The sequence below is a fragment of the Bactrocera neohumeralis genome, chromosome 3, assembly GCF_024586455.1.
Source record: "Bactrocera neohumeralis isolate Rockhampton chromosome 3, APGP_CSIRO_Bneo_wtdbg2-racon-allhic-juicebox.fasta_v2, whole genome shotgun sequence".
Taxonomy (NCBI): domain Eukaryota; kingdom Metazoa; phylum Arthropoda; class Insecta; order Diptera; family Tephritidae; genus Bactrocera; species Bactrocera neohumeralis.
In genome coordinates, this window is record NC_065920.1 from 69,878,259 (window position 1) to 69,894,268 (window position 16,010).

At 34.8% G+C, this 16,010-nt stretch overlaps 1 protein-coding gene and 2 non-coding genes across 3 annotated transcripts; 2 read left to right on the forward strand and 1 right to left on the reverse strand.

The window, feature by feature from the left end:
• Positions 1 to 773: 773 nt before the first annotated feature.
• Positions 774 to 1,433, forward strand: LOC126753247 (uncharacterized). Its single transcript, XM_050464510.1, has 2 exons — positions 774 to 965; positions 1,055 to 1,433. The coding sequence occupies exons 1-2, from the start codon at positions 800 to 802 to the stop codon at positions 1,357 to 1,359; spliced, it is 471 nt and encodes a 156-aa protein (XP_050320467.1). The 5' UTR covers positions 774 to 799; the 3' UTR covers positions 1,360 to 1,433.
• Positions 1,434 to 2,306: 873 nt separating this feature from the next.
• Positions 2,307 to 2,378, forward strand: Trnad-guc (transfer RNA aspartic acid (anticodon GUC)). Its single transcript has one exon. It is a non-coding gene; the product is annotated as a tRNA-Asp (tRNA).
• A 224-nt stretch (positions 2,379 to 2,602) lies between these two features.
• On the reverse strand, positions 2,603 to 2,674 carry Trnad-guc (transfer RNA aspartic acid (anticodon GUC)). The gene has a single exon. It is a non-coding gene; the product is annotated as a tRNA-Asp (tRNA).
• Positions 2,675 to 16,010: the final 13,336 nt, after the last annotated feature.

Genomic DNA, 16,010 nt, shown 5'->3' on the forward strand with positions numbered 1-16,010 from the left:
GCTTCCAAGTGTTTAAGTCTTGACCTCCCAAATTCGGAACAGTGAAGAAGGAAGTTTTGAGTGTTATTTCCACTTCACCTTCTTCCACGTCTGTTAGGATTCCCAGCATTACTATATGGACACCAATAGGGCAATGGCCCGTTAAAAGCCCCCAAACTAAGGAGAGCCTTTTTGATTTGATTTTGATGATATTTTGATTTTGGTTTGAAAAAAGTCACCCTTATGTAATGAGAAATTTTAACGTCGGTCGGTTCTGCTGTTCCAAAGAAATTTTCCTCACCGACGTTTGAAACTTTGGTTCTAGAAGACGCGTTTTATGTTTTGGGAACCGATCACACTAAGAAACTATGTCTTGTAAATACGCTCATATCTCTGAAAATATTTTCTGGAGCAACTTAATATTGTCAGAAAATATTCTCAAATATACGTAAATTCATTATATGTATATGCAAATAAAAATCGATTGTTTTTAACCATGAGTGATATAACCCCTTAAATATCAGCTGATTGTCTAATTTGACAGCTGAGATCAGCTGATTGACCACATCAAGTGGGTGGTAAGCTTCTATGTATGTATTTTATACGAAACTATTATATGTAGAACTTTTTGGCAGCATTGCAGCAGTTTCTATAATATAATATGCGCTTACGTTTCATAAAGAAAACTCCGTTGGCAACCCTATACTAATTTTACCATATCCAATCACATTAATATGAAAAAATACAAAAATTTCAATTGATATTAGAAATATGTTCACAATTTGCAAAACTTATCGAAGGCAAAAAGGCTACCACACAAATGAAGCCTACATTAAAAGTCGGCCTTAAATCAGCCATCCTGCTACTGATTTGTCTAAAAATTTGCGCAGCCAGATGGGAGACCGCTTATGAGCACTTATGTGACAAAAAAGGCTGCAGTTATCTGGTGAGATTGGACGATATTGTGGAAAAGATACCGCATCATTGTAAGCTTTAAATATAGTAGATATAACTATATAAGTATTTTCATATAGTAGTATTTATTAATATCTTACTTCTACCAATACGCTTGCAGTATTTTTCGATTGGGAATGGAACGGCTTTTATTCGGTGTATATGGATGATGAAGCGAACAGTTTTAAGTATGGTCATGAGATATGTGTGGATGTGAACGGCTGTAATGGCACATTTATTTGCGCTCAAATCCATGAAATGACCAAATTGAAGGAGCATGTCGATCTTCTAGTTGGGGGTCGCGTTCTTGTAGATAATGAGCCGATTTATGCAGATGATGCTATGACTTTTACATTTTCAGGCACTGAGAATTCTATAACAATGCCAACGGATGTGGAGAATTTTTTAGTAGAATTAGGTTACTGAACATGTGTGTGAATCAGAATATGTGTAAAAAAATCGAAAATCAAGCCAACTAACTAACTATGTCCTTGACCAGGTCCAACCGAATTCATAAATAAAAATTCGTACATTGGTACAACCTCTTTTATATCCGTGTGAATATTGATTTCCATTTGAAAATTAGGCCAATTTCAAAGCCGATAATAAAGATTTATAATGAAAAACTTGTTTTCTTGTTAGTCCGGGTCAAATTTGATCAGATGTAATATGGAATATACATACATATACAATAAAAAAAACAACAAGGAACGAATTCTAATCCGCCCAGGCAACTGATATTTTTAAAGGGTATTTTAGTCTAGAAATATTTTTTTTCTTTTCAAAGTTCAAATATTCAAGAATATGTCTACAAGAGAATTTTTCAAAAATTATTTTTGGAGATATATGTACATATATAGGTATTTTGCTGAACTTTGTTGTGAATTTTGTTACTAAAAGAAATGCACCTGTGAAGGTATATTACCATCGGTGCAGCCGAAGTTAACGTTTTTTCTTGTTTTTTGATATAAAAATTACCTAAACACATGCCGCTATATTAGAATAACCCATAAATTTAGTGATGTATGTATGTATATACAATGTATAATACCATAGCGATAAAGAACACTACGCACTCAGCATTATCAAATGATTCTACAAATCACTCAAGAATACTCGTGTTACTCGCCTGTGTTTATTTTTACAAATTTTATGTGTCATGTGTTGATATTTTTATCTGTCCTACGCATTTACAGCCAATAATATAATAACCTTGTACAACAAACATTAAACAAACAAATGATTCATAAAAATTAACTCGAATGATGAAACAAAGAAAGAACTCAAATAAGACGAGAAAGCTTATACAGCTTACTCAACGACGAAAGCTCTCGCATAAACCGGACAACAAAATAAACTTATATATTCGCCAATCCTCGATAGTATAGTGGTCAGTATCCCCGCCTGTCACGCGGGAGACCGGGGTTCAATTCCCCGTCGGGGAGTAGTTGATCGGTGATTACATTTTACTTCACTTTAACATTTTGTTAATACAATGTAATATTTTCGATGATATTTATATTTAAAAATCAAGAAAAAAAATATATACAAGGTATAACGCTAATTATATATATGTATATTATACATACACAATCATACAATCCGTTTTCGAACTCTACTCGTTACTTTTTTTAATAAAATATGTAAAAATATATAGATCAAGTCTAAACTCCCCGACGGGGAATTGAACCCCGGTCTCCCGCGTGACAGGCGGGGATACTGACCACTATACTATCGAGGATTGATATTGATTTCTTAACGAAATAAAAATATATACATAGTTTATATAACGATTTCAATTAAAAACTCAGCATTGAAAACCAACTTATCTATTATTTAAGATTTAATTGTTGGCCATTATTTCAAAAATTAGTTTAAAAAACGTAATGCCTTACTTTAACATGATTTTAATACAATACTTATTTTCATTACTCTATAGGTTGCTGTGGCCTTTACAAAAAATTTCATTTTGAAAACTTTTGCAGTTGGTCCTTATTAGCTTGGTTTTGGCTGATTCGAAAATTTTAATTTAAAAAAAACCGGGAGAAAAGGTATTTTACACAATATATTTCCCTAAAAGTTTGTAATACCCAAAAGACAATGTCGGAGGAACTAAAATTACGTACTGAGTCGATTTATTTATGTCTGTCTATCTTTCCATCTGTACGACTGTCTGTCCGTATGCAGTTATTATCAGTTTTCGATATGCCGATCTGAAATTTTGCATACGCCTTTTTCGCCCCAAGAAGCTACGCATTTGTCGGCACGGTCAATATTAGACTACTGTAGCATATAGTTTTCATACAAGCTGACCGATCAAAGACAAGTTCTTTTATGGAAATCTTTTGTATTTGATGAGATATGTATATTTGTGAAGGATATTATAGCTTCGATGAAACTGAAGTTAACGTTCTATTGTAGTTATTGCTTTTAACAAAAAAATAAAAATACAATCACAAACTAGCCTCGAGATGAAAATTCTTCATCACAGGCCGGAGCTTATGATGTTGTAGTAAAATACTTAATCTGAACAACTATTATATTTTCAAAACAGTCGAACGTTAATACTTCAAGATTACATTCTCTTCAGAACCTCTTACATGAAACAGTTGTAATCTTAAGGCATTAACTTTACTTCAGTGGACGGCTTGGTAAAAACTCATTATACGAACTGTTATATATCTAAAATATCATCTAGAACTATAGTTGTAATGTTGAACTAGCAAATAAGCCACAAATCCTTGGATTATATGGAAGCAATGCTGTTTGATATTGTGACTATTTATCTCATATTAAAATATATACATATAAGCTATTAATTCAGAGCTTTGATAAGAGTTTAGAAAACTTCATTACTTACATAAATAAAAGACATGTGAGTAAATGTTTTAAGAAAATTTTTATTTATATTGGTACATATACCTAAAATTTAATAGATCTCTTTGAAAGGCGGAAATATTAAAGATTATTAAGTTACTCGGAATAGTGCGAAAACTTGTGTGAGAAACGAATGATTTTAACAATATGGATAGAAACATTTTTTCGTAAGAGAAAGGACTCTCCGTTTAACCTACAACAAAAAACTTGAAAAGTCATGTTTTCTAGTGACATCAAAAAATATATTTTATTAAAAAATACTTGTCAAACATCAGCTACATTGCGATAAATTATTCTAGAATTGAAACTAATTAAAAATTCGATAGTTTGGATATTTAAAACTGTCCCCCTAAAAGGATTTTCCAAAATTCAAATTATTTCCGAAGTTATAGAAGTATTAAAAGAATGTAATTTATACGTATCAGTTATGCTACCTAAAACTTAACATAAAATTTTAAACACATTTTTCTCGAAACTACTTCTTTCGATGCAGTTGTCACAATATCTCAAGTTCTAATCAGCCGATTTACTTGAAATATGACACGAATATTCCCTAAATATCTTTTTATCACATGAAGCAACAAAATATTAAAAATGGAATTTGAAATATTTTTTAAAAACCTCAATATTTTTGTAAAATTTATGAAAAAAATCGAGCTTTACTTTTGAATAGCCCCCATTTTATGAAAAAAAATTACGTGTTTTGCTTCTTCAAATAGCAACATTCGTACTAATACCATAATTGTTTTATTTTTCGGATGACCACTAGAGTAGAAATCATGGCGACAAGAAAACGGTATTTTTTCCACTCTACTTCACGGACGCATGAATCAATGAAATACATTTTTTTTGTTTTTTTTTAGTTTACTCTTCAAATATATAGGAAAATGGATAATGAAAATATCAGATGTTTTTTTATTATCGCCAAGAGAAGGTCGATTTTTAAGCCTCCAACAATAATCTGCTAGCATTTCTGCGCAACATTTCCCTTGTTAGCATTTCTCTGTCCTCATGGAACCTCTCATCTTTTTTGTCACTTACGCCACCGAAATTTGCCGGAAATAAATCCAATGGCAGTCCAACATATGTATATGTATATTTTCAGGTCTTATTATATCACAAAGCTTTATATTGCATTATTAGTTCATTTATTAAGGGTTTGTAATTTGCCGATTTATAGTTTGGTTTCCTAAAAAATGTTGGGCAACGTCCACAGTTCGTTCAGTTTTTCTTCAAAGCTTTTATTCCTTATCAGTAGACCTGCAAATATTAGCTCATTAATTTTTGTCTCGCTGAGTTTGTGTGATTTCTCTTTCAGATTTACAAACCTACTGCCATCTCTAGGCAGATTTAAAATTGACCCCTATTTAGTATACTTTTGAGGCAAGTTTACGATGAGTATACTACATATGTATATGATGTATAGTATGTTAGTTGAATGAGGCCAAAAAAGCATATTTATGTGGCATTTGGGTACAACAGCATAACCAAAAATCATCACAAAATTCACGTGACGAAAACCGATGAAATTTTGAGTTTTAGGCCTCTCTGAAGTCACTCACAAAAAACAACCTTTTTTAGGAAGGCGCTATTTATGATAGTTAAAAAAATATATCTTTTTAGTAGTCCTTCGATCATTACCTGCATGCATATATGGTATAATAATAATAATTTTAATTTTGGCATTAAATTTGAGAATAGAGAAAAATCTTGTTCACCGCCAGGCATTTTTCTTCGAAGGTCCACTGGGAATCGGCTACGGGAAAAAAGAAATTGATTTTTTGTAATGTATAGTATCACCGATTATTAAATTCTGAGAATTCGCTTTTTTATTTATTTATTAAAATTAAATTTAAAAATTCCTCTATAAAAAAAATGTCTCGTTATTGAGAGCTATGTGAGGTTTTATCTTTAATATCACCTTTCTTGATCGTCAAAGCTTTTCCTATTAGCTTCTTCGAGATATTACAATGGGGTTAAATATAACTGTGAAGAAAGGTGGGTATTAACCTAAATGAATGGTAGATGCATTAGACAGTTACATAAGCGTTAAAGCTCTGTAAATCAGAAAAAATAATATGAAAACACCGAAATTATTTATAAGTTCGTTACAGTTATATAAATATTGACTTTTTCAGATATGTTGGAATTTACATTTGCAGTGCGATTATTTGAAACACGCTTTTAGACCTTTACAAAGGGTTCATACTATTGATTTCCGGCCGCTGAGCATTGCATTTTCTCAAGGCAAATATTTGGTAAGTGCGCGCACAATTAGCACATTTATCCTAATCCTATACATATGCCATACGTATATATGTATGTATGTAAGGGTATGTGCATGTAAATGACAAGCGACACAATTGACACGTTGACAACAGGTGTCGTGTGATAGATGAAAGCTTTCCTCGCGCCAAGTGTTTGAGGCCAACACCAAAGTGTGTAAGTACATACAAGTATATACGTAAATGAGAAAAGTAGGCTAAATAAATCTACGAAACTAACGCTTGTGCATGAGCACTTAGATTCTATTTGACTGATGCTTCGCAAGTTTTGCCAACAAATCTAAGCGTGACAACGAGAAGCTTGTTAAAATAGCTCCTCGATAAATGTTTGGCAACTTTGTTGCTATTGTTAATAGTTTATTCAGCGAACAATAGCATTTTGTTGTTGGTGCCGATCGTTGACAGGTGTGAAATCGTGCGTATCGTGTAACAAAATACGCACGCGCCATAGAATTTAGTTTAAAAGTATTGCCAACTAATTGAGTTATCATGCTTCATTGCAAAGCATGTATTTAGAGGAGATGTTCCGTAGAATATTTTAATGGAGAAAGTGCACGTAATTCAAATATTTTTTTAGTACAAATTTGATGAAAAAGTGTAATATTTTTTCAATTAATCATGTGATGACGTGGGAGAAAACTTTTTTTGTGATTTTGATTATATAATTGACGTGTGTATTGGTGTCCAATTGCTAAGAACGAACTGTTACCCGAAGAATATTATTTATAAGCTTGTAGAGATGACAAAATCGGGAAGGCCTTAGCATCATTAGGATTGAGGATTAATGAACTTTTATGAGCTTGATTTTAGACTTGGTAGAACTAGACCAACGATTCTAGAATCATGAAATAGTTACAGGCTATTTAGTTGAGTTTTTTAGTTTCAACCATGTTCGGTGATCTTGTGTGGAAAAGGAGGTGTTTGGTAAACACAATAAGAATTTGCCATTGTGTTTGTTTTACGAAGTTACTGAAAGATGTTCTTTAGAACTTTTCAATAAGAGTATGCAACGGAGTTCGCAACACCTAGAAGGACACGGCGGGGAACTTCTAAAGTTTATATATGTATAAATGATCAGCGTGACGAGCTGGGTAGAGGTAACCATATCTGGCAATCTGCCTATCTGTTTGTACGCGAATTAAGAGGACTCGGTGCATATAATTGCAGAATGCTCGATGTACTCGGACATTAGGGAACTGGATGGTATGGGGATTAGCTGGACTGATAAACGTGTAGATATTAACGGTGAAATCTTCACCAGTCGGAATGCCGAACATTTAGGGACGTTTGCTCGTGAGTTATTTACGCCGTGAAGGCGTTTAGCTAACAATTATGGTTAGTTTTTGTATGAATGGTATGCGTATGATATGTGTGTATGGGGTCCAACCCCTGGCCACCAGTCCAGTGCTGAATGGAAGTTCAACTAGTAGTAGTTTTGGCTACGAGATCTGACCGTGGACTTAATTCTGGTACAACGGGGAGCAGGAGTTTGGAGTTCGCTCCAACCTGCTCATACGGACTAGACCCTCGGGGAGTATCGTGCTGGTTGTGGTTAAAAATGCGATAAGAACTGACACTTTTTCAGTTCAATGTGGAGTTGCGCTGCAACTAGGAGTCGGATCCAAAGTACGACAGAGTTTTTAAAAATCTTTTTATTTGAGTCTCGAACAGTAGATGGGCAGGACTTTTCCACGTTCACTAAACTTAAAATATCAGCAAAAATGAGGATCGATTCCTTAGTAGCTTACGAGTTCGTAGATGGGCGGGCTTGAGGGCTAAAAATCTTGAAATAATGGGCGCCGTTTAATAGATTTACTATACATATCTACCAGACCACTAAAGATGCAATAGCGAAATACACTCAGGATGAATCCCTTAAGCACCTGTATCGACACTGCGCGATAAATCAAGCACCATATAGCAAAGAGACATTAAACTTTTCATCCGGAATGTTAAGAGGCCCTCTCTCTATGGGAGCCAGTCTAAAAATTGAACCATGTGCGTGACATCGCTTACTTTTAGATAAATTACATATCTCGTGACCCGACCGAGCAATTTCAACTGAATTTGGTACGTGACATTTTTCTCACATTCTTATGTCACAGTACGAAAATAAGCAAAATCGGACTGCAACCATGCTTACTTCTCATACAGCACAATTTTAAATTCCATTTGATTCCTTCACTTTCCAGAACACAAATCAAAAAGCAATTCATGTAACGAAATAAAATTTTGCACTAATAATTTATTTAATCTTATGATTAAAAATTGTCCAAATCTAACCAAAACTGTCCAAGCCCCCAGTGAACAAAATATAGCAGCCGCAGCTAAGAGTGTACACGAAGACCGTGGAGAGTCGATTCGACGCCGTTCGTAGCACCTCGGATTAACGTATGAAACGACTTGGCAAAATCTTAAAATGAAATCGTACAAAATACAGCTTGTGCATGAACTGAATCCGCTCGATCTTCCCAAGTAACAACGTTTCGCTCTATGGGCTTTTTAAAGGTTCCAAAATGATCCGATGTTTTCGAGCCAAATTTTGTTTTGTTATGACGCCCATTTCTGCCTTAATGTATATGCTAACAAGTAACATAGCCGCATATAAAATGAAGAGCTACCTGTAGAGATTCAAGAGCTGCCATTTCATCTAGAAAAAACAAAGGTTTGGTGTGGTTTGTGGGCCGGTGGAATCATCGGTCCATATTTCTTCGAAAGCGATGCCGTTGATGCCTGAAATTGAAACTCGTGATTTCGGCGACATTTGGTTTCAACAAGACGGCGTCACTTCCCACACATCGTATCAATCAATGGATTTATTAAGAGAACGCTTCAGTCAGCTGATAATTTCACGTTTTGAGCCGGTCGATTGGCCACCAAGATCTTGTGATATCACACCAATAGACTTTTTCCTGTAGTCTAGAGTCTATGCAGACAATCCCGTTCCTCAATTCTGGCTTTGGAGCAATAGATCACGCGCGTCATTCGCCAGTTACTAGTCGAAATGCTCGAACGAGTCATCGAAAATTGGACTCAATGGATGGCTCATGAGAGACGTAAACCCGGTCAACATTTAAAAGAAATAATTTTCATAAAATAAATGCCTAAGAATGTTCTTTCGAATGATAATAAGCATTCCCCATTAAATTGGAAGTTTCTGTGTTTTTTCTTCAAGTAGAGAACCTCGAGATGAATCGCTCTTTATAAAGATTTTCGAATTTCCGGTTGATTTTATACCGCATATATATCGACCAATATGTGAATTATCACATTGAAAATGAGAGACCTTATTTTACCCTTAAAATTGGGCGATAACTTGACCTAACCTCTATATAACTAATAACAGGGTTATCCAACATCCGGCTGACTTTACTCCATATGATTCGTGATTGTTTGCGCGGTATCTTAATGAAAGCCTGGGAAATTTTTTTTTAGTATGCGGCATCGGTTCGATGCTATCCCAACTCCCATCAAATCTTATGGCAATTTTGTCGGTCACTGTATGAATTATGCTTTATGCATATGTTTATATAAAATCGCTTAGATTCCGATCCTCCCGTTGACGTTTTACATCTTAAGGTATTTTTCTGGCTTTGATTCTTGCAAGTTGCAAGAGTATAAAATGTTCGATTACACCCGATTTCAGCCCTTCTTACTTGTTTTCTTCAAACTTGCTACTGTATAGTCTCAAAATATGTATATGTATCGCCTTACTCGACTGTCACACAGTCACATTGGGTCTGCACCTTAGAGGTGAAAATTTAATTATTAGCTGACAAGTTAACAATTATCAATATCATATATATGTATGTATATATATATGTACTATATATCATTATAGATTTTATATTTCTGGTGCTTTAGAAACTATAAAATCCCTGACCAAAATTAATATTGGCGCTTACACATTATAATCAGTAATAATTAAATAAAAGTACGAATTAAAATTTATGATTTCAAAATTTATTTCATTTTATTTGTCAAAAAAGTGCAATTGCAACCGACACTTCTGTACAACAATTTTCAGAAACACTGTTCATTTTTGCACTTAAAATATTTACAAAACGCATAATTAAATGATTAGTTAAGTGCACTTAAAGTTTTAATTATAATTGCAAATGCAAATAGACATGTAATTGAATTTTTAAATAAGCACAAATAGAGATATTTGCATTCACATACAAACTTATGTGTATTGGTCACAACTGATGGTCAGTTATGAAAAGCAAAATAATTGCTCAGAAAGCGACCGAAATTAATCAAAAATTTATAATTATTAAATGCATTAGTAATTACAAACGAACAGCGTTTAAAAGCACACTCAAGTGTTTACTTCGAGCTTCGTTATTTTTACTGCTTCAAACTGTATAAGAGTTCATCTTATTGAGTTTGTCGTTCACACCATTCTAATGCCCAAATCTTTTTGAAACCGCTCAGCGATTCAAATGAAGCCTAGTTCTTTTTCCTTGGTATCTCCAAAGCAAAGGTGACACTACAACGATCCGAATATCAGGCGCTAGTCAACAGATCATCTGAGTTCTCATTATGCTAGCTGAAGTCATCACAATGCCTTCGGACAAGCAATGAAGACCCGCTCAATCACGCTTTGCCCTATATGTTAGGACCGACAGAGAGTGCTGGTTCACATTTATGGAAGAAAATCTGTAATATGTGACATATTTTCTTTCTGCTGGTGTCCATCTTTGGCGCTTATTCGAACAACACTGAGTCAAGCAATCACAAAACTATCGGAGAAGTTGTTTTAGTTCGAAATCTTGTCTCTCAAAAATCATTTACTTAAACCGTAGCGCACTCATACAACGCGATATACAGATTTATTTTCACTAGACCAAATTACAACTGTAATTGAGAGCCACCTGTGCTTCGTAATTCACAACCTAACCTCTATTGAAGAACCATATTTTTCTTAACTGAAATTTAAGAAGGTGCTCTAAATATTAGAAACAACTTATGGATACTTGATTGGTGCATATTACATTTTCACTGCTTATATTCCAATATAACGGGTGATCCAAGTAGACGTACTTTTTTCAATAGCCTTTTTTGACAAATCACTCGTGAGTTGTGACAAGCTGTCATGTTATATTTGCTCAATATCGTTTGGCATTTAATCATGGAAAGACTTTCGCCTGAACAACGTTGAACAACGTTTACAACTTTATTACGAAAAATCATGTTCTGTAAAGAATGTGTTTCGCGCACTTCGCTCATCTTATGATCAACATAATTGGCCTACTGAGCGTACTATTCGCAACACCATCACACACATCTTGAGACCCAACATTCATTATTGGATAATATTCGACCGAATAGACCACGTCCAGAAGGCAGTGAAGAAAATATAGCAGCCGTAGCTAAGAGTGTAAACGAAGACCCTGGAGTCAACTCGGACTGACGTATGAAAGCGTACAAATTACAACTTGTACAAGAACTGAAGGCGCTCGATCTTTCCAGCGACATCGCTTCGCACTATGGGCTCTTGAAAAATTCCAAGAAGATCCGACGCTTTCGAGCCATATTTTGTTCAGCGATGAGGCCCATTCCTGGCTCAATGGGTATGTAAACCAGAAAAATTGCCGCATTTGTGACGAAGAGCAACCTGAAGAGATTCAAGAGCTGTAATTTCATCTAGAAAAAACAATGGTTGGTGTGCTTTGTGGTTCGGTGGAAAAATCGGTCCATATTTCTTCAAAAATGATGCCGTTGAGAACGTAACCATTATAACCGACTATTTGACGTCTAAAATTGAAGCTCGTGACCCCGGCGACACTTGGTTTCAAGAAGAGGACGCTACTTCCCACACATCACTTAAATCAATGGATTTATTGAGAGGACACTTCGATAAGCAGATAATTTTACGTTTTGAGCCGGTCAATTGTCCCCCAAGATCGTGTTATATTACACCGTTAGACTTTTTTATGTGGGGCTATGTAAAGTCTAAGGTCTATGCGGAAAATTCCGCTTCAATTCAAGCCTTGGAGCAAAACATCAGACGTGTCATTCGCCAGTTACTAGTCGAAATGCTCGAACGAGTTATCGAAAATTGGACTCAAGGGATGGACCATCTGATACGTAGCCGCGGCCAACAATTGAGAGAGATTATCTCGAAAAAATAAGTGTCAAGGAATGTTCTTTCGAATGATAATAAACATTCCCCATTAAATTTTAAGTTTCTGTGTTTTTTTTTTAAATAGGGAACCTCGAAATGAATCACCCTTTATATACCAAAAATGGTATTAGCAAATATATAATAATATCAAACAATAGTATTTTAGGCACATTCCAGACTACAACAAAGCAGCATTCTTATTTCAGTCATAACAATTTACAATGTTTCTATTATTTATGCCAAATATCATACATGAATATTCATAATTTATTGCCCTGCCAATTTTTGGCTATGCAATTTTATTCAATTGTTTATTTATATAATGCAAATCGTCTAACTCTAGCTGAAAGTTCACAGCAAATTCAGATTCCGTAAATATTTCACACAATGCCTGACTTTGTATGGCTGTAAAGACTCGTATGTGTAAGGCTTGAGGATTAGGGAAACATGTATTCCTATATACTATGTAATATAGACAAATTATAGTTGTATACACAGTTGCTACGCTATTTGTGCTTTATTATAAATTCGTGGAAAATTTAAATATTTTTTTCTAAATTTGTAGCGAATCAAAATTGCGGATGATAGAAGCTTGCATTGAGAACTCTTATAGCAATGAATAATATATCCTCTCAATCATCGCATTAAGACAACTTTTTATAAAATATAAATTAAATTCAGATAGTCAATTAATAGCTAACTCTAGTGTAGTAATCCCTATAAAGCTCCTAAAAGCTTCGAGAGCTTTCAACAACATTTTATGCATAAAATAAAAATTAAATTCAGATAGTTACTTAATATTTAACTCTAATGTAATAATCCCTGTAAAGCTTCTCAAAGCTTCGAAAGCTTTCAAAAATTGTTTATGCATAGAATATAAATTAAATTCAGATAGTTACTTAATATATAATTCTAATGTAATAATCCCTGTAAAGCTTCTCAAAGCTTCGAGAGCTTTCAGTCTTTGCGCTTTAATGTCATACTAGCAAAATAGAAAAATATTTTCATACATTAAAAAATATACTCTTCACTTCAAGAGCGTGTCCAAAAAAGTATCCCTAGGCAGCCTATAAACCTTAAGCTTTTTTGCTATCGATATTCCTTTTGAGTTTATTCCATAAAATCCAGCAAAACAAGGGATTCTGCCTTCAAAACAGATTACACGTCAAATCTTGCAAAACTAGCTAGTCAACTTCGCACGTAATTTGATACTCAATATATGTATTCCTGACCTATTTATCATATTTTTTGTAGTAAAAGTGCAGAATTCCAAAAATTATTTGTAAAATAAATAAAATTCTCATAGTAAAAGCGACTTCTTTTCTGTTCTGATATGCGCGAGGGTAACCCAAAAACCTTTTAGGATTCTTTATTTTTTTAATTAATTTTTTGGGATGTTTACAATACTGATAATTCTTATGTATGTATATATAACAAGGTAACCAAAAAAATCTTGCAAGACTATACATTTTTCATATATTTTAAAAATTCTTTAAAAACTTTCAAAATAGGCTCCTTCTGCGTCGATGCAGCGCTGCCATCGCGATTTCCAAGCATTGAAATCGTCACGGAAGGCATTCTCTGAACAGCCTTGAGAGCCGAGGTGCATGCTGATGGGATCCCCTCTGTCATCTCAAAATGATTGCGTTTCATCGGCCTTCTCAGGTAAGGAAACAAACAAAAAGCCAGGGGCCACATCTGGCCTGTAGGGCGGCTGCGGAAGCGTTGAGATGTCGACCTTGGTTAAGTAGCTATTCACAAGAAAGGCGGTATGAGCCGGTGCGTTGTCGTGGTGCAACTTCCAATCGGCTGCGATGTCTTATCGGACCCGATTGATCCTTCGTTTGAGTCTCTTGAGGACTTCCACGTAAAACTTGGCGTTGACGGTTTGTCCAGGAGGAACAAATTCATGGTGGACGATGCCTTTGATGTCAAAAAAGACAATGAGCATCGTTTTCACTTTGGATTTGCTCATTCATCAGCGACCTCTTCCCGGCCCTCCAAAAAGGCCTGGTGCCATCGAAACACACCACTTCTTGCTAAAACAACATCTGGATAAGCTGCTTGATCATATCAAACGTCTCTGTCGCAGATTTACCGAGTTTCACACAGAATTTAATCGCGTCCCTCTGCTCTAACGAACGCTGCATTTTCGGCTTGCTCCACTCACAGAAACACGTGTCGCGAAAATGTTTGACCTGACTCTCCAAGTGCCAGCCGCTCGTTAGTTAGCTAGGAACGCTCTTTATCGAATCCAATCGGACGACTCACGGTTGTAGTCCAAAAGAAGAAGAAAATAAGAAGAGTTTCTAAAAACAAAAATTTTATCATTAAATATAATAATATAAAAAAATAAAATGACATTATGTTTCAAAAATTGTGTAATTTGTCAAACCCACAAACATTTTGGGTAACCCTAGTATACATATTTCCATTATTATTTTTCTTAGTGAAATCGATACTGGTGTACATACATACATATTTACTTACACAAATAACGGTTGTTGATTTTGATTTCGATATCACGTTCGAGAACATTTGCACGTATGAATGTAAATATAACCGAACCATTGAGTATTAAAATGCATTTATGTATTTGTAGGCGCTAATTAGATAGACCAACAATAGTCGAAAGTAAAGGAATCAGAATTAATGCCAAAAAAATGTTTCCATTGAGGAAGTAGTAATTTCCATGTGTATGTGAGAGCTAACAGCATATGAATCGAACGGATGAAGCGTATATATTTACATACATACTTATTTGAATTAAGTACCTTTAAAATCAACAACGAAATTCATGTTCAGTTATTCTAACGGATTTCGTGTATGAGTAGTTCGTGAGTAAAAGCAACGGCACCGTCACTCATTGAGAAAATATTTGCATTAGTTTATATACATACATATGAATTATTTACCAACTGATCAAATTTGACTCGGATTGATCCATTTAAACTGCGTACGCAAATTGAAACGGCAATTTTTTTTATATTGGTACAACACACAGAATCACTGAAAATGTTGCAAATGGGTTTGAAGAATCTACCTTATCACGAATACAAGTATTTGAATGCCAAAGAGTATTCAGTGAAGGTCGTGAGGTCATCGAAAATTTGCCTTATACTACATATAAGTGTCGTCCGTCCACCTTCGTTTAATGATGATAACATCGAAAAAGTGGCTGAACATCGTGGTGTTGACACGATTAGCTCTGCTATCTCTTATATAATGGAGAAAATTTATTATCATTCGCAGGAACATTCTTTGGTAATTATTTTTTTAAGATTATCTCTTTAAATGTTGGCTTCTAAATGTTCCATAGATGACTTTACATTTTGATCCCCATTGAACAAATGTTTTGTCCGCAGTTTAACAGTGTAATATATACACGATCTTTGTGGCCAATCGACTGTCCAAAAGCATGAAATTAACTGCTCACCGAAGTGTTCTCTCAATAAATCCATTGATTTATACGATGTGTGGAAAGTGGAGCCGTCTTTTTGAAACGTTGTTTTTTATGGATGGCAACTCTTGAATCCGCAATTTTGCTTGAACAAAAAATATTTGGCTCAAAGCGTTGAATCTTCTTGTTTTCACGAAGCGATGTAGCTCGAGTGACTTCAGTTATTGCACAAGCTGTATTTTATACGCCTTCAATTTAAGATCTCGACGTAAAATGCTCCAAGTCGTTCCCTACGACAGTCCGAGTGGCCGCGAATGGCGCCGAATCGACACTCCACGGTCTTCTTGTACAATCTCAGTTACGGCTGCTATATTTTCTTCATTAT